This window comes from Camelus bactrianus, chromosome 34 (genome assembly GCF_048773025.1).
Source record: "Camelus bactrianus isolate YW-2024 breed Bactrian camel chromosome 34, ASM4877302v1, whole genome shotgun sequence".
Lineage (NCBI taxonomy): Eukaryota > Metazoa > Chordata > Mammalia > Artiodactyla > Camelidae > Camelus > Camelus bactrianus.
The window spans coordinates 21052454-21079601 of record NC_133572.1 but is presented as its reverse complement, the minus strand read 5'-3'; the positions used below and the strand labels follow the sequence as shown (position 1 = coordinate 21079601).

The window sequence follows — 27148 nt, the reverse complement described above, 5'->3', positions numbered from 1 at the left end:
AAGTTACCTAAATTAGTTTCAACCATTATATTGCATAATTGAGAAGAAAACCAGTTTTTTTTTTGTCTCAACAATTTTTATTATTATAGGGTTATTAGTCATATGGCTACATTTTTCAGGGAAATTTTTAAATTAATTAATTTATTCAATAGTATTTATAGAACACTTGTTACATGCCATTTTTCTAAACATTTGATACACTTTAGGGAACAAAACTCAAAAATCCCCACCTGCGTTCTTGTGGAGAGGGACCAAACAGCATAGTAATTACATGATGTTTTAGGAGATAACAAATTCTGTAGAAAATAGTAGTGTGAAATAAAGGATTGGTAGGTCTGAAAGGGGACCAGCGTCCCAATTTAACATTTGATAATCAGGGTAGAGTTTGCTGAGAAGGTAACATTTGAGCAAATACTGAAGGAGGTGGAAGGGTGGTCCATGTGGATGTTTGGGAAGAACTTCGCGTGGGGAAGACCCTGAAGGTGGAACCTGCTTTTTGTGTTCCATCAACAGCAGGGAAGCCACTGTGGGTGTAGCCGAGAGAACAAGGTGGAGAATACTAGGAGAAAAATCAGAGAGGTAGCAGGACCTACACCATTTTGGCTTTTACTCTTGAGTAACATGGAAAGCCACCAGAGAGTTTTTAATCAGAGAAGTGCCATGATCTGACTAATGTCTTGAAAGAATTTCTGTGTTGTTTTGAGTATCAACATTGAAGGAGGCAAAAGGGTAGAAGCAGAAAGACCTCTATGGAAGCCGGAAGTGATGGTGGTTCAGAGCAGGGAGATGGTAGATCTGGCTGGATTCGAGATATATTGTGAAGATAGAACACACAGAATTTGATACATTAGGCACATGAGTAAAAAGAGAGGCGTCAAGAATGACTCCAGTGTTTTGGCCTGAGCATCTGGAACGATCAAATTGAGAAAGATGAGTGGAGTGAGTTTGAGAGCCAAGAACAGGAGATCTGGAACTATTGTGTTTAAGGATTTTGTTGGAAATCTAAGTGGAAAAATGGAGTAAGCAACTGGATAATGACTCTGAAATTCTGGAGAAAACCTGTGATAAATACGTACATTTGGGGTCCATATAGAGATATATCAAAGAGGTGAGTGCAGATAGGAAAGAAAACCAGAGATGAATCCTGGAGGTACTCCAACATTAAGACACCAGGAACAGCACAGTAGACTGATAAGGAGAGACTAGTAAAGTGGAAGGAAAGCCAGGGGTGTATAATCTGAAAGCCAAGTGAAGAGAGTATGAACAATCAGGAGTGATTAACTGTCAGGTGACTATGATGACGTCAAGGGGGGTGCAGACCATGGATTGACCCCTGAATCTAGCAATGTAGGGGAGACATCATCGACATTTTCAAGAGCGATTATGCTAGGGTTTGTATGTGAGACTAGAGTGGGTTTATATAGAATGGGAGGAGATAAATTGGACAGTGGATAAACTGTCCTCAAATCTTTGAAGGAATTTTGCTACAAATGTATTAGAGAAACAGCACAGCAGAGAGAAAGGAAGTAGGGTGAATGGAATGTTCCTTTAAGATGGCAGAAACAACAGTACCCTCTTGTGCTTATGGTAAAAATCCAACAAAGAGGCGGAATTCAAAATGCAAGAATCAAAGAGGAACAATCTCGAAAGCGACATTGAGACAACAAACTCGAAAGAGAGTAAATGGAATTTGGTATACAAGTGGAGGGACTGGCTTTAGACAAGAGCATGGGTCATTCATCTAATATTGATCAGGAAGGTAAAAAATATGGGTACAAATGCTGATAAGAAGGTTGATGAGATAGTGGAAGTATGTGGAAGGTTTCTGCTCTTTGTTTCAATTTCATTAGTGAAAATATGAAGTAAATTTCCATGAACGGAGGTTGGAATGAGGAAGGTGATGGAGGTTTGAAGGAAGGTGAGAAGGTGTGAAAGTTCTTGTGAATCTAGGAGACTGAGCAACAGGAGGGTTTACAAGAGGAATGTGGTCATGGATTTCAAGTGGAACAGTGAGAGCTGTTTTGTCTGTCTCTGGTTACTTTCACTTGCACATGTACGGGTATAGAGGTGATGGAAGGTTGGATTCAACCAGGACTGATTTTTGTCCTGCAACAAAGAAGGTAGAGAGCAACATGGGAACTGGGGATATACGCATGAGTGGCTCTAATGATTAACCATGGAACTGAAGCCAGATAAAGAAGGAAAAATGATATTAAAGAACTAGGGATTGTGAAATAGTGATAGAATCAATGGATTAGAGGTTCTTGTGAGTTGGAAAAGTTGCTTGAGTCGGAGCATAAGAGGGTGTGAGCTGGAAAGAGGTGTTGATCAGAGAGAGACATGCATGAAATTGGGGTTGTGGAGAGTTTGCAGAGAAAGCTAAGGAGGAAATCTGGCTGTGTACATGGTGGTATCAGACGTAGGTAGACAACTTCACTGGCGGAAAGGAATTCAAAGAACCTAGAGGTCAAGTAGTTGGAAGAAACTTGTGCATTGCTAGGAATTAAAACAAAAACATTGTCAAGGAGAATGTTAGTGAACCAAGAGATTAAAATAATGAAAGCTTTAAAGGGAGGGATCTGAGAATGAGTAAATGACTGACAGTGAGCAGTAATGGGGATATGGTGGTTTGACTTGAGCTGCAGAGTTGGGAGCGGTGTGTTCAGGGAGGATGCTGTGAAAGTGGTGATGGAGGGCAAGAGCTACTCCACCTCTAGGTCCAGTGGAAGGAGGACTATGGGGAAAATAGCCATCACATGAGAAGGGCACAGAGGAAAAACAGTGTCCTTGGGGAAGAGCCAGAGCCAGGTTTCTAGTGAGCAATAAGGTGAGAAGAACACTTAAAGAAGAGATTAAGGATATAGAACAATTTTGTTGACATCAGAGAATAAATTAGTCTCAAAAATTCATTGTGCTATGTTATACAAGTTGGTCTGTCTTCATATATACAGCGCCCTGCACAGTCTGTGCTCAGATACCCGTGTGATGAGTGAATCGCGCTTGTCCTTGTTCCAAACTGAACAAATTTCTTCCAAACGGAAGAAAACAGGGAACAAAGATGAAAACTTAACCAGAAAATTGATACACTCTTTATATTTGAGCCTCCTTAGCTATGAAATGGGGTTATAGCTTTAATACATGTTAGTTTCTGATATAAATGTCAATATTAAGACAAGAAGAAATGAGCTCCTTGTAAACGTGTTGAATTAACAAATAAAATGCTACTAAGTATATTTTTGCTTTTCCCCATCTGATTTCTCAAGCAATATCTAAGGTAAATTTAATAAATTTTGCAAGTAAGAGTAGGGGGATGTAGGTTTCCCACTGAAGGAAGAAAGAACTGCTGGGTGCTGAGAAGTGAGCGAGTCCGAGGGCACCTGTCGTCCAGGACGTGTTCACACAGCAGTGACTCTGTGCCACAAACAGGAAGGCTAGGTTTGAGACGGTCAGATCCAGAGAGTTCACTGTGGCGTTTGCCCTTTGGCTCCTTGGGTCCTGAACTCTAGTGATAATTATTATCAGTATGAAAAATGATCGGTTTTAAAGCTATCTGTCATATCTCACTTGACCTTCACAACTATGAAAGAATTGTCTTATGGAGGAGAAGAGTAGAGCTCAAACTTAGCACAGTGACTGGCTCAGAGTTGCCCTCACTCCATACGGGAGGCTGGTACCAAACTGCAGTCTGATTTCAGCCCAGCCCAGCATTTGTTCTGTCTCATCTCAGGGTAACGCAATTCTGGGTAGTGGGGAAAAATGGGCACAGTTTCCAGTGAGATTCCAGGACTCTCTGTATATCAGCCAAAGTGGCTCCTATTTATATTCAACTTCTGGTCTCTGATTTTGTTTGAAAGGATCTGTTGGTAAAAAAATATTTGACAATCACCATATTAATACATTTTATTCCTATGGCATCGAGTAATGCCTAGAGCTACTCTCAGGTGCTCCAGGTGAAGTGGGAAGGTTTTCCCTTCTCCATCTGGAAGAGGACTGACGTGGTGCCTTCCTGGGTTGGAAGGGTAAGAATGAGATCAGTCACAGTCAAATGGTCTGTTTGTTAATTGGTTGGACATTTGTGTGAAACTAAATAGCCACTTACCACTGTCATTCCCAAAAAGAAGAAAATGCAAGAAGATAAAGAAGATCTGTGTTGTCATGGCAATAGTTTAACACTGTAATAATTAAAGCGTCTCTTAACTGACTAGCTAAACTGTGACTTAGTACGTGCACTGTTTACTCTGTAATTAGGGCACTGGCTTAGTAGAACAAAAATGTTACTACTCTGATTCCTGTGAGAAGGGGCTTTACAGCTGCACAATTATATTCCAGATGCATGAGAAAGAAATTATTGATTTTTTTAAGGAGAGGATAGAAGACTAAATTTTTATTACATTGAAAAGCTTAAGATAATGTGAAATTATAGATCAATTTATGGAAAATAATTAATTTCTTGGGGTTTTCTTGCTCACAAAAATTAAAAAAAATAATAAAAATCATTGCATAAGTGAAGAATTTTGGCAGAAATATTAGATTGTTCAATAAAATATTCTACATCTCTTAGGAATATTGAATATATAAACTGGATTATACTAGACCCGTTTAATAAGCCATAACAACATATACTACTTATATTACTTTTTTCTTATTATTTTCATAAATGCTCCATGATTGTTCCCTGACCCTCATTTAAGTCCCTGATCTTGTGTATCTGGGATAGATTCAGAGCACATTCAACCCATTAAAGTGGGATCAATCTGAAGATCAGTCTAAGGAAAAAGATCATTTTAAGCTTTAAGTTAGTAACGACTTCTGCATATATACTCACTTAGACACTGAAACTAAAATATTGGGTCTTAAATTCCCTATGGATTTAATTAGGAGCTAATTCCCTAACCTGAGACGGAGTAGCCCTAGTTTGTTTCTTTATATAGAAATATTTTTCAATTATGATCAAAATTTTTTAACTTAATCATTTTGACAAACAATACAGCAAAAATTGCCTAATGAGTTTCACCTTGCTACTTGGTATTTTCAAAACATGTTATTTCTTATAAAAGAAAAACTATTGCCATGAGAAAAGTATTGTACATGTCTGATATAATTTTACCTGCAAAGTAAACATCTTTGTTCCCTTTCAATTTATGGTAACTTGCCAAAGAAGTTAAAAAAAAAAAATCTGGAAACATATCTGAAGTTATTTCAACCAAGTAAACTTTGGATCTTAGTGGATTACATAATTATATTACATATAATGTTTAAGTGGAAAATTTTATATCAAAGCATATATAAATAATTTTAAAGTATCTTCTATAGCTACTTGGAGTTAATTTTTAAATAATTTAATTGAATGGAATAATCACTACTTTAACCGCATAGCATGGTGGCACAGATTGTGGCCACTGGACCCAGACTGCCTTGATCAGATTGGTCATATTTTAGTTTTAGAACCTGCCTACTGTGTGACTTTAAGCAATTTACGTCTCGTGCTTCAGTATCCTCATTTGTAAAATGGGAAACATAGTGGTAAATACCTCATAGGAAGCTGATAAAGAATTTACAGTGTTCCTGCCACAGAGTAAGCACTCAGTGTGTTGGCCTTTAGGCAAAATCTGAAAAGCCAGGTCAGACTTAATTTTTTTATTGAGAAAATTTTATATGGTAGATTTCTTTCATTTTGGGGGCTTTTATTATTCAACTTTTATTTCATCCCTAATTGTCATTGGGTAGTATTTTCTCCTATCCTAACTCTTATCTGATGCTAGAATATTATTTTTCCTTCAGCCTTCTCCCTTCTTCCATATAAGTCTTTATGACAGCACACTGAAGGCCTCTCTTTCAGGTGGTGATATGTCTATTTAAAAAAAATTTTTTGAGCTAAGTCTGTAAATAACACGGTAGCAGGCAAAGCATTGCTGGTATTTTCACAGATCACTTTATTTCATCTTCTTTATTTGTATAAAAGGAGACCATAGGAAGGTTGAATTAATTTCAGTATAGCTCCAAGTATTCGTTACAATGTTTAAATAATTGTTCAGGGTTTCAGTCCAGTTTATAGAAAGTAAGCTAAGTGTAAGAGAGTGAATTTGGAACACCTCAGTTTAAAATTCTGATATTTAAAATTTCATTTCATTAATATACATAGTAATGATATTGAATATTTAGATAGCTAAAATTACAGAAAGTAAGTGTTAGAAAACACTGTGGTCTAGCATCAAGGCAGAAATTTTTTCCCTTCAACATCTGACCTTTGTTTCTACATTTCTTGTTGGGGGAGTTTATTGCTTCACCACGTTGGAGATCTCTAGACATTTTTAAACATTTCATTATGTTGAATTGAAGTCTATCTATGTAAATTCCATGAGTTCTTATTAATTCTGTCCTGAAAGTCCTTCAGCTATTAGACAACAGTTAGTGTCCATCTCACTGTTACTCTTGCCTCTGCTTCTTCCTTTCCCGTCCAGGTTCAACATCCTCAGTTCCTCTGACCACTTCCCAAACGAGATTGTGCCCAGGTAGCTCACTTCTGGGTACGGACTCGTTTTCTGCTCCTCTTAAATCAGTCCTTCTGTGTATACCGGTGAGGCAAATATTAAGTAAGCAAAGTCCTCAATATTAACGCTATAAAAAGATACAGACTTAATGCAACAGACAACATAAGTGAGTAAATGTTTTGATGTAGGTGCTAGAGAGATACTGAGTATCAGAGAAAGCTGAAAGAAGGAAAATCAAGCTGCAGGTCTACTGTAGAAAGCAGAGTATGACTGAAGAGGATCTGGACCAAGTAGTGATGGGAATGGAGCAGAATGGACAAGTATATGAGATGTCGCAAAGCAAAAATCAAGAGGTCTTAGAAAATCGAGTAAATCCCATAGACTGAAGGGGAGGTGATCCAAAACATACCACAGGCTTCCAAGCACAAGCGACTGATAAAAGCATTAGCACTATTTATTGTCAGAGATCGTGGAAGACAGAACTGGTTTGAAACTGAAGACAAAGATACATAGAACTAGAATTTTGTCTGCCTGAGACATATCTAAAGAATCATCAGATGCAAGACAATAACTCTAGCCCCCAAATTGATTCTTAGTCTGACGGAGTGATTGAGAAAAGAACAAAAGATCTGGGACCAGGCCTTAGGAGACATGTTAGTTGACCTAGCTCTCACTAGAAATCATGGAGAAGGTGTAAGAGAAGCAGATCTTAATGTGAGCCACATTTACAAGACATTAGTAAGCTGATAGCTAGTGTTCTGGACATGTTGGCGGGATAAATAGTAACTGAATGGGAAATTCAGTTTGAATTTTAAGAACAATTATTTAGCCCCAAATTCCAAAATTCTACATTTTTTTTAATCTTTAAGAGTTTCTGAAGCCCATTCCATGTTGAAAAAAGGAAAATGTACTTGTTTTGACTATTGTAACTATATGTCCTTTTGAAAAGTAAACATTCATTTAGTTATCTTAGGTATTTGAAATAATTAATATAGTATAGGAATATGGACTTCTGATACATTCTTTTTAATACTGTCATCACTAAAACGTGAAATTCATGAGACCAAAATATCCAGATGAAAAGAAATCAGCCATCTGAATGATTTGTCTATATAATATTTACATCTAGATAAACATTCCAGAAAATCGGTAACATTGATAATAGTTTGTGGAACACTGAACTTTTTTGGTACCCATCTTTCTTTACAATTGTATTTAATTATGTGCTTATGATGGTAAGTAAAAATTCCAAAAAGTCATAAAAATGTAAATTTTTGTGCTTTAAGTGTTTCTATAGTTTTAGGAGACTTTTCTTTTGAATATTGCATTTCTGGTTTTTCAAAAGCAGCTGTTTGCTTACGTGTGTGTGTGTGTGTGTGTTCACCTGTTTACTTCTGTGGATATAACGCTTTCATTATCCTGGGTGTAGGGGAGTTTACATGCCACTGTGGGACACTGTCATCAGAATGACCCACCTAAATGATTTTGTGTGTGTGTGCGTGTGTGCAGCCACAATTCCTTCAGAAGACACCTCCCAAGGCAAATGCAGGTCTCCAGCGTCGATTTTGGCATGGGCACGGAACCCGTCTTACAAAAAGGAGAAACCACCACCAGCATTGGGAGGATAAAACCAGAGCTCTACAAACAGAAATCAGTCGACTCTGAGGACGACAGGAAGGAAGATATCAAAATCTGTGGGAAGCTTAACTTCACCCTCCAGTACGATTATGAAAATGAACTTCTAGTTGTTAAAATTGTCAAAGCCCTAGATCTCCCTGCTAAAGACTTCGCAGGAACATCTGACCCTTACGTGAAGATGTATCTTCTTCCAGACAGGAAAAAGAAATTTCAGACCCGTGTGCACAGAAAGACTTTAAATCCTCTATTTGACGAAACTTTTCAGTTTCCTGTAGCATATGATCAATTAAGCAACCGAAAACTACATTTCAGTATATATGATTTTGACCGATTTTCTAGACATGACATGATTGGGGAAGCGATTCTTGACAATTTGTTCGAAGCCTCTGATCTCTCCAGGGAAGCCACGATGTGGAAAGATATCCATTGTGCCACCACGGTAAGTTATAATTCCACCAATGTATTGCCTTTTGTTTGACCTGCAGTGATATAAAACTAATTATTACCCAGATTATTTCTACCAAGTTAGGGAGTTTATGCCCTGAAGACCTGCAAATGGAGTATATGATCATGTACATACATAATTAGCCTGGCACTTAGCACTATGTGGGTAACATTAGTGATTGTGTAAATAAATTTAAAAAAAACCACAGCTTTTGTAATTTACCAAAAACAGTAGGCCTTTTCTCTTGTGAAATACTGATCCGTAACCTATTCTCAGCACTTAATTTCCTCACAGTTATTACTGACTTTTATTATTTAAGATGAGTTTGTTCCTCAGATCAAACCTAAGATGTACTTGCTGCTCTTTGGAAAAGTCCTTGATTTGGTCTAAAACAGACCGTTCCTTCAGTAGCTTTTGTGGAATGGATACAGTTTGAACTGCTAAATGATCAGGAAGTGATTCTTTTTCATTACAAGATGCCTTTTCTGATTATTAAATAATTTAATATTAAAAATTTGAAAAGCAGAATAAAAAGTATAAAATAATCTTACCATGCCATGACTTATACGTAAAATCTTGGCGTATCGCTTTCCAGCTTTTTTCTATGACTGTTTTAAAATAATTCAGATCAAACTAAGTTTAAGTTTTTTCACACTGATTTTTTTCATGCTTTATTTGTTTTGGTACATAATGTTTAAATATATGATCCATTAACCTAACCATTTTTTTATTTTTGACATTTAAATTGGGCATAAATTTTATTATACTAAACACTGTTGTGTTTTTTTTTTTACATAAATATTTTTATTCAAGATGATTTTGTCTAGAATAGAATTAGAGAAGCAGAATTAGGGAACGGGTTTCTTGGGAGGTTAGGCTGCTAAACTGTTTTCATTTGTTAGTTTTTAAATGAAAGCACTTAATTTTCTACCATGAGGTTGTCTGTGTATTTACCATCTTTTGTCTAAGGTTTACCACAATTTATAAGCTTGAGATGTTGAAGTCTGGACAGAGACAGGGATTATTAAAAACAAGAATTATTTTCTTAATTCAAAATAGCTCCTTTTGTATTTTTCTCATCAATATTTTACTAAGTACAGTCAGTATTTGGAGTCATTATATTTCCATTATAAAGTATATGGATACATTAAATTAAAAATTATATTGTCAGTTTATTGCATTACATCATCAAAACATTTTTAGTTCTAGGGTTTTTATTTCATGGTCTACACTGATAATTTATTAGGGAACAAACTGGACCATATTTCAAAGGCACATTGGAGTTCTTTTGATTTCATATTGTTTTTCACCTTATAACATATTCCTACAAGGATAAGGAGTGCATTTTACTGTTTTAAATATATGACACCTTTTAGAATTCTACAAATGCAGATAATAATTAATTATTAGGCTATTTCTCTTGATTCTCCAGTCTTATATTATACCTCCTTTTATTCATTCAACAAACATTTGCTAATTGCCTCCTATGTGTTTGGCATACTCTAAGTATTAGGGATGCAACAAACATTACCATAAAAATTGTTTTGACACATGTTCTATTCATATATTTGGGTTCAGAGGTAAGTAACCACCAAACGAGGACTAAAAATTGGCATAATTTTACAGGTGATTAACAGTGGATTTTTTTTATTACATTAATAAATTTCTCTGTTCCATACTGGTCCTTAAAAAAACAGTAAGAATTACTCATGGAATTTTCAATTTTTGACTGCTAATAGAGCATACCTGGTTTTTTTTTTTTGGTAAATATTAATACACCCCTCAATTTTATTTTCAACTCTCCTATGTGCTTAATGTATTTATTTTCTATTTCTGCTGTAAAAGTTACAAGTTTTGTGTCTTAAAATAATGCAAATTTATCATCTCATACTTCTGTAGGTTAGAAGTCCAACCTAAGCGACAATGAATATATGTATGTTCATGTATGACTGAAAAATTGTGCTCTACACTGGAAATTGACACAACATTGTAAAATGACTATAACTCAATAAAAAATGTTAAAAAAAAAAAAAAAAGAAGTCCAACATAGGTGTTAATTGGCCGAAAACCGAAGTGCTGGCTGGTCTGTGTTCCGATCTGGAGGCTCTGGTCTAGGGGTGATCTGTTCCCCTGCCTTTTCAGATTTTAGAGGCCACTGGTATTCTTTGGTTTTGGGTGAGCCTATGTGAGCAAGCAAGGATATTCTCCCCATCTCATGGTTTATAATCTTTTTTTTTTAATTGAAGTATAGTCCGTTTACAATGTTGTGTCAATTTTGGCTTATAATCTTAATCACGTCTGCCAAGTCCCTTTTGGCATGTAGGAACCATATTCAGATCTGGAGGTTAGGACGTAGCCATCCTTAGAGATGCATTTATTTTGCCTCCCCAGCTATAGACATTTTCATTTCAGTATTCTGGATATAAAAAGAAGTATGCGGATAATAAAATGTATGATTAAATTATTCTAGTCAAATAGTGTTTCTCTTTAGCTGGAACACTGACCCACACACTGTTCCAGAAATGCTTGTGGCTTTTTTGTTGAGAAGATTGTCATGAAACCTAGATTTCTTGACTGTGGGATCCCAGTTCACAGTATACACTACTATCATCTTTATGGTTAATGTAGTGTTTAATTTAAACGTCCCTTCAGCTTTTGAAAAATCATTAAACAATTTTATATTTTCAGATCAATAAAATAAGAAAAGTGATGTGAGTTGAAATTTGCTTAAAAGCTTTCTTCTCCTACTCACATTTTTAATTTTAAACGATTTCACACAGAAATCACAGAGTTTTCTAGAAAGAAGGAGAAGGGAAAGAAATAGAAATTAATGTAGTCATGTGCCCTCACTAGATACTTGTTGAAGAAATGACTTAGCATATTTTCGTGTAAGGTCCTAAGTGAAAGAATGTGTGTTAGTACACACCTCCCAGAAGAAAAAAAACAATAAATACAATGATGTGTCCTATTGATATGCTTGGTTATATTTGTTAATTTTGACTACTTTCTGTAGACAAAAACTTAAACGATTATTCAATGTATAGCACAAATTCATATGTAAAATAAACCAGTAATATTTAAAATTTATTATTAAAAATCCTATCAAGTTGAAACAAGAGTCACAAATTATGTATTCATAATTTCACCACTAATAAATTATTTCTATATAAGAAATATTAATATTTTAATCAGGAATTAGCAAGTTTTTTTTTAATTTCAATTTGAATGACAAAGAAAACAATAAAGGTGTGTCTTTATCCTGTGCGAAAAATAAATTTTCACATTAAAGTTTATCCCACTATATATTATGGATAAGGCAAGCCAATCAGCTCTTGCACTAACATAAAAATATTCCCAACTTAGGGACAAACCACATTGAAGGATAGTGTGTAACCTTTGCCACTACTTCTGCAATAGGAAGGAAAAATACAGATTCATATTCAGTTATATATGCAAAAATAGTCTATGTAAAGGCACACAAAGATTTAATAATAGTTGTTGGCAAAAATGGTAGAAACTAGATGAATGTGGAAAAGGAAGGATTTGTAACATACTGCTTTAGATACATTTTATTTTTAAATACGTGAGAATAATATTATTCAAACTTTAAATTAATTTTTTTCAAGAAGTCCATCATTATACATGTTTGAATCTATTTGTTTAGAACATCCTCCTCGTGTCTTATTTTGTTTGACTTCTGTTTTCTGTTTCTATGAATTAGGCGAAATAGCTAACTCTCTCTGGTCTGGATGGGGTGGTCCTGCGTGGCTCCATCAGTGTGAATGGCTGTGCCTAGTGGTTCTGACAGGCTGGCTGAAGCTGGAGCAGCGCGGGCCGGGGCAGCTTCTGGGTAGTGCTGTGCCTGGGGCTGCCCCTGTGGGGCAACTGAAGCTGATCAGGCTAGGCTGGGGGCCGTCCTTGAGGGATGCTGCACCCGATGTCACCTTGGGGGTTGGCTGTGGCTGGAGCTGGAGCAGGCTTGGGCTGGGAAGAGTCCCAGCGGGACTTAAACACTGGTGGTCACTGCACCTCCGACCCCAGAGAGGAATCCAGCATTTCCTTGCTCATCTGGCAGAAGCTCTAGCCTTAGTAAATGGATTTTCTTCCTGTATAATACGGTATAGCATCCTTGCTGGGTCACTTATCTGTTATGTCTTTGGGCAAGTTACTAAATCTCTCTGAGCCTTAATTATCTTATCTGCTAAATGGGGATTATGAGAAGGTGAACCATAGTTTGTTGACTACACTAAATAAGATAAGTGCTTATGATGGAACCAGGCATTTGTAAATGCTTCATGTACATTAGCTGCCAAGAAGTGTTTGCAGAATGTTATCGCTGGGCCATGGATCTGGTTGTTAATGTAGCTGACATACTAAATGGGAATGAAGATCATGGTGCTAAAAATGGCTATATCCTATCATCATGGTGAGGATTTCCACTTTCCACTGCTCCTCACCCTGTTTGGTGCCTCAAGAGGCTGGCCTTTTGGTCCACAAACTCTGCTCTCTGAGTTCTGGCAAGAGATGTCAGGGCAGGACGAGAATGACACACGGATGGGTGTTCTCTTTAGGTCTTCCTCAAGCTGGCTGTGTCCTTCCCCTGAGGGTACAGTTCCTCTCAGAGCAAGCTTTTCTTCTTGCCACTTCTCTCTGAATTCAGCTGTCCCCCCTCTTGCCCTTTCAGGCCTAGCGGTCATTACAGCCCTTGTGCTGTTACCAGCGTTTTTGTGGTTTCCCTGCTTCCTGCTCACACGTCTGTAGACAGTCTCCCCATTAAGCCCTCTGGAATTACTCTAATTTGTGTGTGCCATCTGTTTCTTCCTATATCCCCGCCTGACACCACTAAGAAAGAACAAGATTCCTGATTACAAACAGGTTAATTTGCTGTAACCTCCTTGGACCATGCCACGTCCTAGGATGTTTGGTGTGTTTATTACCTTTAGGGAAGCTAAATTAGTCCTTTAAATACTGGATAATAAGACAAAGTTTTCATCCACAGAAAGAACCATGACATTGTTAAAAGCTTCTCATCTTTTTTTACACAGAGAATGAGAACCTCCTTCCAGTGGAATTTCACATTTCATCCCACCTGAAAACATCTGAATTTCTGCTTCTTAAAATCAAGGTTTCAGCAAACATAATACATGATGTATTTAGAATAGTCTGGAAAAATAAGTCTATTTATGGTAATTTTATAGGCTTCAAAACATGTATTTATGTGCCCAATTTCTTACTTTAGAAATATAAAATAGAAACACATGAAAAGCTATACATGTCCTTACTTTTTAAGTAGAAGCTACTGAAAATGATTTAACTTTTTCTTGACAGTGATGATTTTTGTGACCATTAATTATGAGAGTAAATTTAGAAAGCAGATTTTAATTTTTGTCCATCATTCTTCAGTTACACAATTCTTTCCCCTTTGTAAGTATACATGCTTCCTGCATTTCTTAATTCTTTAATTTGTTGCTTTTTAATAAAATACCTAAGTTGGGAGAATTATATATATAAGTAAAATCAGTAAGTCTTAGATAATGACCTGAGATCTTGCTCTCAGAGTAAAGTACGTGAGACTTACTTATAATAGGTCAGAAGTCTTTTAATATTAAGTTAAAAGTTCATGGGTATGTTCTAAGTAGGATTTTGAGAGTCTAGATCTTATTTTAGAATTGGTAGAGAGTTCAAGTGATCCTTTGACTTCATAGTTTAGCAAATGGAGGTCCATTGATATTAAGAAAATCACTTAAATTCCCACAGCTGATTAATAGAAGGTCGAAAACTAGATTCTAAATCTTTAATTAACTCTTATTTAAGTGTTGTTTGCCCTGAATTATGTTAGATTGTTACCAGGCTTGAAACATATGAAAAAGAAATGAAAAGAATTCAATTTTTTAACATGGAAGTTCACTTTTGGTTTACAGAATTAAAATCTCAAAATACTACACAAATTGAATTAAAGAAATTTTTAATATGATACTTATGAAGAAATATATACATAAGGCCTTTAAAATGTATAATCCTGTCACATTTATTTTGCTAATAATGTTTATCAAAATGCATGAAGAACTAAACAATGACTCCTCTGGCCTTATTCAAAAAAGAGCAGTCAGAATCAGAGTTCTAGGCCATTTTTCTTTCTTAAATGTAATTGGTAAAAAATCCATATTGGAGGCATAATTTGATTGTACCATTTGTGCCTCTCTGCATTGTAATGCTTGCAGGTTGTGGGAGACAAAGGAGAAGCCTTTTATCCCCATGATGGTCTAGCCATGTACGTGGGTTTGTTGCAAGCTTTAGGAATTTAGTATAATTCTAAAGGTAGCGTTGAGTTAAAATTGTCTCTTTCTCTCTTACATTTAACTAGTTTAATTATTAACATTCTCTTACATAGCGAAAAGAATATACAGTTGAATTTAAATGTGAACATTCAAAATATTCTCTTCCTGTATAATAAACTGCGTTAAATAGTTTCCTATAATTCAGGTAACTGATTTTCTAATTAAAAAATTCAAAGATATATAGTACTTCATTTGCTAGCTCTGAAATCTGAGGCCATGAAAACAATTTTGAGTTTGTTCTTCTGGCTAGTAAAATGTGAAGCATTATTTCCACGGGGGAAAGTCACAGAGGAAAGCAGAAGACCGCAGGAACTCAGAGTGTCCTTTAATCAGAATCCTGGATGTATAACCATCTGACCATTTCACTTTGGGTAAATTGCTTAACATTTCTGAACTTCTTTCCACATCCATAAAAAGAAGTTTATAATAATATCAACCCACATGAATATTTTGAAAATAAAATAAGATAATAAATGTGCAGTTCTTGTAAAACTTAAGGTTGCTAAGTGTTAGTTATCCTCAACATCTTACAAAGTGGATATTTGTTATCCACTTGATTGCTAGTATCCAGTTCCTTCCATGTCTTAAATTTCTTACTTTAATATTTCTTAATGTATTGCCCTCACAATTAGAAAAAATGAATGCAATATACTTTTTTGTTTGTTTTTTTGTTTTATTTAAACTTTTTTTATTAAGGTATAGTCTTTTTACAATGCTGTGTCAAATTCCAATGTAGAGCACAATTTTTCAGTTATACATGAACACACATATATTCATTGTCACATGTTTTTTCGCTGTGAGCTACCACAAGATCTTGTATATGTTTCTCTGTGCTATAAAGTATAATCTTGTTTATCTATTCTGCATATGCCTGTCAGTATCTACAAATTTTGAACTTCCAGTCTGTCCCTTCCTCCCCCCCTTCCCCTTGGCAACCATAAGTTTGTATTCTATGTCTGTGAGTCTGTTTTTGTTTTGTATTTATGATTTATGTATTTTTTTTTTTTTAGATTCCACATATGAGTGATCTCATATGGTATTTTTCTTTCTCTTTCTGGCTTACTTCACTTAGAATGACATTCTCCAGGAGCATCCATGTTGCTGCAAATGGCATTATGTTGTCGGCTTTTTATGGCTGAGTAGTATTCCATTGTATAAATGTACCACATCTTCTTTATCCAGTCATCTGTTGATGGACTTTAGGCTGTTTCCATGTCTTGGCTATTGTAAATAGTTTTGCTATGAACATTGGGGTGCAGGTGTCATTTTGAAGTAGGGTTCCTTCTGGATATATGACCAGGAGCAGGATTCCTAGGTCATCTGGTAAGTCTATTCCTAGTCTTTTGAGGAATCTCCATATTGTTTTCCACAGTGGCTGCACCAAACTGCATTCCCACCAGCAGTGCAGGAGGGTTCCCTTTTCTCCACAGCCTCTCCATGAATGTGATATACTTAGTGTTTACTCTTATCCTCAATCTTGAAATTGAATAAAACATGACAATGTTTTAAAAGGCTGTGCTGTGGCATACATGGCATTAAGTCTTTTTAATTTAATTCACTAAACCATGGATCTCACTAACTGAATACCAATGTTCTTAATACTTTTGGAGTGCTTTTAAGTTTTCTATATTCTGTGCACAATCTCACGCCCACAGTAAGTAAACGGATGCTTCATAAGTGCAGGCACCTTAAAACCAGTCTACAGAAGCACTTAGATAACCAGAAGGAGAAAATTATGTCCAAACAGGCTGTTGTACCAAGTAGATTGCAGATGTTTTAGTTTATAATCTGATTATTTACCGAGAAGCAAGCATGATATATATTGCTCATCCAGAGAAAAATAATGACCAAGAGAACATTTTGTAACAGGCTGGTTACCTGCTGTGCCCACTTATAGAAAAAAAGATCTTAAATCTGTCAATTCAGCCTATTTCTATCTCGTTCTCCTATTTACCAGAAACTCTTCTGGATGTTTTAGGACATAAAATGTTCCCAATTTAATAAGACCTACTTTGTAGAAAAAGGAGACAGATAATAATGAAAGAAATATGTCGTGTGTCCAGTGAATGGAAGGGCTCTGTGAAACCCGAGGCAGGTGAGGGATGAGAATGGCAGTGAGGTGGGGCCACTCTTCACAGGGCGGTCGGATGAGAGGTTAGGAGATGAGATCAAAGAGCCAGATCACCCACAACCTTTAGGTCTTGGGAAGAACTTTGAATTTTATTCTGAGTGGCACGGGAGACTACGCATGGCTTTTGGTCAGAAGTGAGCTGTGGCCTCATTTATTATCAATAAGATTTCTTGCTACTGTGTGGAGAAGAGACTTCGGGGGGGAGGGATGAAACCAAGTAAACCAATGTCTTATTCTTTAAAATAAACAAAGCCAAGTTCATTCAGCTCAAGTGTCTAGGTGCAGCAGTACTGAGAGGGAGTCCTTCAATTAGGAATTTTGTAATGATGTTTAAAAGCATCAGATACTCCGGACAGCTGTATACAGTTTACCACACAAGTTTCTATGCCCCTCTCTGTAAATGGTGATGAAGATTTGAGAATAAGTCTCCAGTTTGTCTTAGCAAGGAGCTCATGAGATCTGTTAGCCAGTATGATGAAGGGATGCGTTCTTACCAAATTTGTATCTTCTTATTGTGTCCCAAGTTCCTCTTGTCCCAGTGCCTACACCAGGCCATCCCCTCTTTGCTTCAAGGTCCTTAGAATGTAGGTCGTTAGAAGACTTGCTCTGTTAAATCCAGGAAAGGCTGTTTTAAGGCCTCATCTCTGTCTCTACAACCTGCACACTTCTTGACTCCCGGTAGCTATGAGGGAGAGGGTAAGAACCAAGCCATCGTGCCCAGCAGAGTTATTGCCCACTGGAATGAGGGCTGAAAATTATTCTCCCACTGAGAAGAAACACAGGCACTATTAAACAGTATCTCTGGCAGTAATAGCTCTGGGTTGTGGCCATTAAGCCCCACTTAATTCCCAGTGGGTTTGCAGTTGTCCCGTCTGACACTGCCATGCTCTCTGCCCATTTCTGCCCTGGCTTCAGCAGTTTCAGCTTGTCTTTGTGCCATGGCCAAGAACACAGTGCTTAATATTATATGTTTAATAGAAAATACACTCCTTCCTTCTTATAAAAATACAAGCAGGTCCTGCTGAAGGACACCAGGTGAGCATCTTCTCTGTCTTCAAGTGGAGATGGTGGGAAAGAATCAGTAATGAAACTGTGATGTAAAAATCCAGAAAGGCAACTAGGTTCTGTGATAGAACCCCACCTCCGGCTGCTGCTTCCCCAACCTTCACTGTGTTGCCGGTGGATGCAACCGGTGTTCCAGGTTCTTGTCCCATCCCAGAAAGAATTCAGAGACAAGACGTAGTGTTTAAAAAAGTAAAGTGAGGATTTGTTAAGGGATGGACAGTACGCTCTCAAGGGGAGAGCGGGCAGGCTCAGCTGAGCGGCTGTCCTCAGTTTTTTTGGCAAGTTAGTTATATAGGGTGTAAAACCGAATGGGTAGAATATTCATTGGGGAGGAGAGGGTTTGGGGTCATATTCCCTGATCATCATCCCAACTCCACCTCCCCAAAAGGAGGAGGGGTTTTTGTCCTTATTTAGTCTGGATCGGAGGTGTCATGGCGTCCGTGCATGATGGGTACTTCTGACCTGCAAGGCTAATTTTATTGATATGAGGGCATAGTGAGCAAAAGGTTGCATTCGGACACTGGAAATTCCTGCCTTTTCTGACCTTTCTTTGTTGGTCTCCAGGCCACTTATCACCCCAAAAGGTGTGGCCCCTTATCAGCCCAAAGGTTCCTGCTTTTCTCTCTCTGCCCAGGGACCCCTGATGCTTCCATGATGTATATTTTCCTGCGTTTGGCTTGTGCCCCTCCTTTCTGCCCAATCCCTGCCATTTGGTCTGTGTCCGCCTTTCTCTGCTCATATCTGGCTGTCTGCCTGCTCTAACAATTGAACGTGATGAAAGCTAGTTTAATCAGAATCACTGAGAGGGAGAGGAAGGGCTTGGAGGAAGTGTTGTATGAAAATTGGGATTCTTTGAAGGAGAAGGAGGGAAGTGGGCTAGAAACTGGAGAAGGGTTGTAATGTTAATTACATTTCCTAATTGTATTCTGTCAAACAGCTTCTCCCTCCCCATTTGCTTCCCATCGTCACTAGGCTGCTTATGCTGGCTGAGTGGAGGAGATGGCCAGGTGCACAAAGTAAAAGAGCATTTTGTCCACCTTAGGGATACATTTAATTCTGAAATTCCAATGTTCTACGGAATTATAGCAAACATAATACCAGATGGCACTAAAGTGACATACAAATAGATAAACAAGTTTATACTGCATAGCACAGAGAAATATATTCACTATCTTGTAGTAGCTTACAGTGAAAAAGAATATGAAAACGAATATATGTGTATTCATGTATGACTGAAGCTTGTGCTGTGCACCAGCAATTGACACAACATTGTAAACTGACTATAACTCAATTAAAAAAAAATAAAGTGACATATAAACAAATAAGAGTTCAGTAAAACTACTAGATGAGAATACTGTGACTTTAGCTTCCCAAATCCTTAGTGTACCTTTAAATGGCTCACAAGTGTTTTGACTGTGTTTATTGTTCCCTGAGGGCCACCATATACTGGACATGCCCGTGCACACTTCTAGGGGGTTCTGCTGACAGCCTTCAACTCTCATAAACAATGCCTCTGCTCACTTGTTCTCCGGTTACTGAAAAGTCTTCACTTCTTCAAAGGCTAGATGTCCCTGCTACCACTGAAGTCAAGACCTAGCCTGATGCTCGTATGATTTATTTATTCAGTGTACTTTTTTACTGAGCATCGACCTTAGATCAGTCACTGACCCTAGAAAAACAGTTATAAACAAGAAAAAAAATAGTATTTTTTGGAGCATCTGCTATGTGTCAGGCTGCAAACTGGGCCCATGACACGTTATCTTTGTATGCTGTCCCTTTAAATCGAAATGCACCCTGTCTAGGTAATTGCTGTTAGCTGTGAACATGGATGTCATCCTGACTATGGAGGAAAATGGGGTTGATCTGAGTTAAGTATTCTTGAGAAAGGGTCATTTATAATAAGGCCACTGTGTTGCCATTTATATTATCCCGTGGCATTGCCAGAGCCAGTGGTTTCTGTTTACCTTCTGGTTGTGGTTCGACACTCCAGAGCCTCCCCTCACAGCTTCTTTATATGCTGCTCCCTCTATTTTTAATTCCCCTCACATCAGTCATTCTTCAAGATTCAGATTGAAAGTCGTCCACCTCTGAAGGCTTCCTAGATCCTCACGGGAAGAATCAGGTACTTTTCATCTCTATTCCCTTAACTAAAATCCAAGAATCCCTCCACAAAGCACTTACAACACTGGATCCAAAAAAGCAAGTACTTAGAAAATATGCAGGCCTATGTTTTTATTCCAGCTTGTCCCCTGATTAATTACGTGATGTTCTGAGAGATTATGTGACATGTCCAAAATCCCAAATAAGCCCTACGGGGAGGAAAGTTTTGTCTTGATCATCGGTGTGTCCCTCCCAGTGACTAGAGTAGTGTCTGCCGTTCTGGATGTTCTCAAAAAACAAGCGTGCTCGTGAATGGATGACTGTTCAGAGGCTGACAGGGCACTTAATACAGCTGGAGTGCAGAGTTTTGGGGTTTACCAAGTTTAACAAGAAATTGGTAACGTGAGTGGGCGGGTATAGCTCAAGTGGCAGAGCGCATGCTTAGCATGCATGCGGTCCTGGGTTCAATCCCCAGCCCTCCTCTAAAAATAAATAAATAAGCCTGATTACCTCCCCCTTCAACAACAGAAAAAAAAATGTTAAAGAAACTGGTAACACGAAGGTAGGAAACAACTTAGGGGCTGGATTGTTAGGGATTCCATGTGTCATGTTGATGAGTGTGGACTCTATTGTAGGCCCTGTGTGTCCAACGCGTATCAGAGAGTGAAACACGATCTCCTTGAAATTTTTAGAAGAGACAGCAGACAATATAAATGACATTGCACACACTTATTGTCTAGTGTGGTATTTTCTCTTCTTTTAAAACATTTTTGTTTGTTTGTTTTCATGGGGATGGTGGAGGTAATTAGATTTGCTTATTTATGTTATTTTTAGAGGAGGCACTTGGGATTGAACCCAGGACCTTGTGTGTGCTAAGCTTGGGCTCTACCGCTTGAGCTATATCCACCCACCCCTGGCGTTTTCTCTTGAATCCCCAGCTAAATCAAGCCTATGCTCTCTGCCTTAAGGGCTATATGCCTCCTCATCTAAGCCACGCTGTCTGGAGATTTAATTAATAGCCATGTTTTATGACCACCTGTTCTCGAACTTGAAATCAAGCTATTCGCACGAGTTGATCCTTTCTGGTCTTTCCAGTGAGGCTTTGCCAGCTCTGTAGCAAAGTCTAAAAGAACCTGCCCATACGTTCCTGAACATACCTGAACTATGTATCCTATTTAGTCCTTATTTTACTGGTGCCTAAGACTACAAAATTTTAGAGCTAGAAAATAAACTAGTTTATCTCTTTGAACACCATCATTTTACACCAAAGAAACCGAGGTCAAGGGGGTTAAATGCTTGAGGTTAAATTCCATGATTTTCTCAGGTGGATGGGAGGTGCAGGTCAGAGAGAAATAAGTATTTTACTGTAAGTTGGATTCGGTAGACCCACTTTGGGTCTGTGTTTCACTGTAGCTTCATTTCATGAAGTAATGTACTAACTCAAAGAAGCAGCTCATTTGATCCCATAACACATCATTTAACAGTGTGAGGAAAACCATCTGTTTCTTACCAACCAGGAAATGTGGAAGGCAGGCTGCATTCAGGGTGCTAAGTGGTTGTGATGACTGCTGTCACCATGGCAACCAATTGTTTGTTTAAGGATTTAAAAAAAAATTAGTCTTGATGATTCTTCTTAATGTATCTCTGAATTCAAACCTTCCTTCAGCCAACACCTTCGCACACCTGTTTACTTCAACGGCCCTTCTGGTTTTTTCCATCCTAATCTAGCCTGCTAAAAATAAAGAAACTTTAAAAAAAAATATGATTTTCATTAGCATCCTCATTTTTGAGTGCCTGTTTACGCCAGGCACGTTAACATGCATGATGCCGACCTTGTGAGGCAGATGTCATTATCCCCATTTTACTTGTGATTAAACCGAAGTTCAAGGAGATAAAAGTGGTTTTTCTATGTACTTGGGAACCAGTGCATGGAAGATGTAGGATTTTAACTCTGGTTTTTCTGAACCCTTGCCCTCTCCATTCTTCTAAGCTCCCCGCTGTTCCGTGTTACCAAAACCTTTGGATCCCTATTGCCCAGACAAGTCACCAGACCAGCTACATCTAGCCTTACCTCCTCCATCATGTCACCAAACTCCGTACTTCTCAACGTACATTTGTCCGTTCTTATTTCTGAGTTTTACGCATAGCCCTCACATGCAGCATTGTTCCTCATCTTCCCTGTGAAATCCCATCTCTTTAATCCTTCCAGCCCCAGAGTCATGACTATTTCCCTCCAGGGGTGATTCCATTGTTATTATGCTCACTAGTTATCGAGCCTTCCAGCTGCCTCCTCTCCATGTTCGCACACTGAGTTGCGATAGCTTGATCTTAGTTTGAGTTCAGTTAGTCCTGAAATAAAATGTGCACTGCAACTATTTGTATATCACTTTATCTTTCCAATGGCTTTTAGTTTCATTTTGGAGAGACAGAACGTAGAAAAAAAACTTTATAACCATGACCGTGTTTGTGATGTTGACAATAGCCAGTCGTCAGAAAATGATCTTTATTGCCCCATCTCTTGTCTGTGGAACCAGGTCGAAGAAACCAAATGTGCAGTCCCTGACTCAGCATCAGAGTTCCTTGTTTCCTTAAGGCCCTTTTCCAGTTATTGAGTTAGAAGACTGTCATTGTGAACATTTCACCAAATAAATTGGTGTGTATAAGAATGAAATAAAAGTCTTCTTACCCAAAAGAAATTTCATGGAACATGACATACTACACTTACAGGCTTTCAAATGGTTGTTTGCCCAAAGACACAAAAGTTTTTCAAAGGTTAATATGGGAAGTTCATGTTTATATAGTATTGTAGTAAATGAGATTATCCATAAATAAAATTTTCAGAAACTCAAAACCTTTCTCATGTTAAGCCAAAATTACCACTTCAAAAATTTTAAGGATTTTGGATAAAAATAACTCTTAAAAAAAGAGTGTTCACCTCTCTATCTTCTTAAACAAAACATATAAGAGAATTTTCCCTGGCTTAATGACTGAGTCATCATTTTGAGTATTAATTACTGTTCCAGTCTGTAATAAAATGTTGTTTTTAAGTTACTGGGGCATTATTAGTGTTAGGTGCCCTTGAGAGAAAAGTGATTCTAGATTTCTATCCTTTCTAGAATATCTGCTTTTTAATATGTCTTGTGTCTTTACAGCTATCATTTATCTCTGCCTTCACTAAACCTGGGGCTGCTAGTTCCCCCATCTCTACATTTCACATGTGAGTTTTGACCTGCTGTGGATGGATATACCAAGTCAACACTCTTAGAATTTTGTCTAAAATAATAGTAAATGGGTGTTGAATAAGAGATGATATATTCTCCTTATATAAAGGAATTTTACTGCATAACTTTGTTATATATAAGCTGTATGTTAGAGACTTTTCAGTTTATTTCCTGGTTCCTTGCTGGGCACTAGAAGTTTCAGATTGTTGAAACTGAGTATGACCTTCCTTACAAACCTCAGTGGTCTGGGGCGAGCAGAGAAGAGGCAGCAATTAAAACTCAGCCTGCTCCCTGGAGTTGGGACATTCAGTGGTGGGTGCTGAGACCAGTGCGCACCGTAGCTCAGAGAACTGTAGCCAAAGTCTAGAGTTCTGATGTTGCATTTGCTACAGGACCTTTTTAAAGGTCCCACACCCATTTACCTTCATTGAGTTTATTTCCCATAATTATCTCTTACATTGCTTTCATAGCTAAAAAGTTGAAGAATATTGAAGAATATTTACCTTAAAGAGTATTTTGCCCTTTTCCATAGGTAGGCCATTTTAGTTCTTTCACATTCGTACTTCCTGAAGGAAAAATTTTGTCTACTGGAAAACCAAACTTTTGTGCAATTATCATGCATGCATACTATACATTCGTCTTCTCCACGCAGTTCATTTCAGTTTCCTTAAAACCCCTGACTACTTGGAACTTAAATATTTAAGTAGATTTCTTACTACTAAAAAGCAAACTAGCTTGTCACACAGAGCTGCTCAGGGATGTCCTTTAATCATGCTCTTTGCTTTCAGTTTATCTGGGCTGGTTCTTTGCTCACTCCTCAATTTAACCTCTTTATATTTGCCAGTACTTGTTAACAATCAAAATGATGTTGTAGCTGGATTCAGAGAAAGGATCTTTGAGAGATGGGCCCAAACACAGCAAACTGTCTTTGTTCCAGCCAGTAAGCACATGATAAATCTAGAGAAATAGAAAAATTACTTCTATAGGTTGCATAATGTGTAACAATAAAACCGTATCAGTCAAACATGTGGAGAGGTCTTGTTTACTAATCCTTGGGATGTCTCTGTGTATGTTTGTTTTGCTTGTACGCGGTACCTTTCATGTTGAAGTCTAAGCATTTCATCTCCGAGACCGTGTCTCCTGTTTCTTTCCTAGCTTCTCCGTCCCCACCCCCGCCACGTTCCTTGGTGGTCCTTGGTATCTTGTTCTACAATTATAAAGGGATTCCTTAAGTTTTACTAGCTTTCAACACTATACGCCTACTCTGATTGACAGTTCTGGGAAGGGGAGATGTCCAGTAAGGGGAAGATGGATGGCTCCCAGAGGGAGAGCTTCAGCCCATTGACTGAGCCTGAAGAAACACTTGGAAAAAGAGAGAGAAAGAGAAACAGAGAATCATCAGATAAAAATAAAATTCAGACATATTTTCGTAGTTCTTTATAGCCCTCTCTCTTCCTCCTCAACCAGGATCTTCAAGGGCAGAGTCATGCCGTTTCTATTTTGGCTTGTGCAGCACCTTCCAGTGCGTCTAACATCTGAGGCTCAGTAATTGCCTGGTGGTGGAAAGAGTGAGTCCCAGTAGGAGGGTGTACGCTTCCTGTTTTCCCCCAACCCTCTCCTTTTAGCTGTTGCTCACTATTTTGGATCTGCAGTAATCCAGCAGCCCAGAGGAGACCCATTTGGATATATTTTTACATAATTGCTTTCTTAATAATTTTCTCAAAAAATTGCTTTCCTTTATTAATTTTTTCTTACTTATCCAGTGTTTCTGAACACCTGATCTGTGTTAAGTACTGCTCCACGTGACGGCAATATAGCAATGAAAAAATAACGTGCTTTATCATATGCCAGACACTGTGTTAAATAGCTGGGGCTTTATTTACATTATCTCAATTAATGACTTAAAACCCCTTTGAGTGGCATTTTTCTCAACCTGAAAATGAAGTTTCCGATACTCAAAGCTTAATTAAGTTTCCTAGGATCTCACAGCTAAGAAGTAGCAAACAGGAGTCAACTCAAGTTTAACTGACTTTAAAATTTATGTTCTTAATTACTAGGCCCTGCTACTTCTAGACCATGAATAAAGAAATGGGAATTACATAAATTAGAACCTGAGCTATAAGAATACGTCCAACAAATGTTAATAATTCATGAAGAATTTTTAAGAACCCAATTCTATGGACCTGGATGCAGAGCAATTTATTTCCCCCCATATTAAATCTACTACAGATTGTCTTTCCAGGGATAATTTGATTAAATCCTGTAAACAACTCTTTGAGAAGGATCTTAAATTGTTCACAACTCATTTTCATTTGTCCACCATCTCTGCAGCCATTGATCTTTTTTGCTAGGTTCCAGTCTTTTTTTCAATGGTTTGTTGTAGTTGCGAGGAGAGGCGAGCTCGTGGTCCTACCACTCCACCATCTTGACTCTCTTCTTCCTCTTTTTACTACACTTTTTTTGCAATGTAATCTGTATTCTCAATTAGAAACAATTTAAAATGACACTCAACTACTCCATTAAAGTGATTTTTCACCAATTATATTTTGTTTTCACCATCTGGTATTTGAAATTGCTAACATGACTGATTGTCTTTCTAGGAAAGTATAGACCTGGGTGAAATCATGTTTTCCCTTTGTTATTTGCCAACTGCTGGACGTATGACATTGACAGTCATCAAGTGCAGAAATCTGAAGGCCATGGATATCACTGGTTCATCAGGTATGAACACAGTTGGCTAGTGGGTCAAGAGTATATTCCCAAAGAAAATACTGTACCTAGCCAAAATTCTATATCGCTGCTGAAGTACTGAGTTCATTTGTCTGTCATGGGATACTATAGAAGGAGAAAAAGATTACCAAATAACGTGCTCCAGACACCTCTTTAATTTATCATTGTGACATTTTTTTAAAGGTATCATCAAATTGATTGACTGTGAACTTGGGTTTCTCTTTTTATTTCTTTCTCTGCTGATGCCGTTCTTTCTCAAAAATAAATCATTTACCATACACTTCCCTACTTCCAGCTAGTCAATTGCTTATTAAGGGAAGAGCCTTGGACTTTGAGCCATTCAGCTTAAACTTGCATTAATCTACCAGTAAGAGCCACGTGAAGACATATTTAGACCAAATTCATCTCCTTCACCTGATCTGCAGAGAAATAACAAGTTTCCAAAACCACCATTTGCATTTGTATTCTTAACACCTTTCTCATGAAAAATTTGGACAACAGTAGGGACTGAAAGAAATACTAGAGTAAATGAACACTTCTTGACGTTTCTTAAAGACATTCTTGAAGGAAATTTCTCTTGTGCTAACTTTGATAAAAGTAGTTAAACCACTTCATTCTCTTTAGTCCCTCCATTTAAGTCACCTCAGTTGTAGAGGGTTATTTATAACTTAACAGGTGAACTCTGGCCCAGCTCTGTGGAAGCAAGAAATGATGAGGGCAGAGTAGGAAGGTCAGTAAGCATTTGTTGAATCAAATAAATAAATAGTAGTAGACTATAACTCAGTTAAAAAAATGACTGAAAAATTGTTCTGTACACCAGAAATGGACACAACATGGTAAACTGACTATAACTCAATAATAAAAAATAATAGTAGTATAGATATAGTAATGGATGACATGGGGAGGGGGATCAATAGCTGGTTCTTCAGAACAAAGAAACACACTAAATTTGCATCACAAAAAAGTAGGAGGAACTCTAAGGTCTAGTG

General features: G+C 37.6%; 1 protein-coding gene across 1 annotated transcript in view; it reads left to right on the top strand.

Moving 5' to 3' along the window:
* Positions 1-27148, top strand: part of SYT10 (synaptotagmin 10) — a 64059-nt gene that overhangs the window by 23402 nt on the left and 13509 nt on the right. The window contains exons 3-4 of the mRNA XM_010954099.3: positions 8001-8568; positions 26030-26150. Of these exons, the coding sequence (XP_010952401.1) occupies positions 8001-8568; positions 26030-26150 (689 nt within the window). The remainder of the gene's footprint in view (positions 1-8000; positions 8569-26029; positions 26151-27148) is intronic.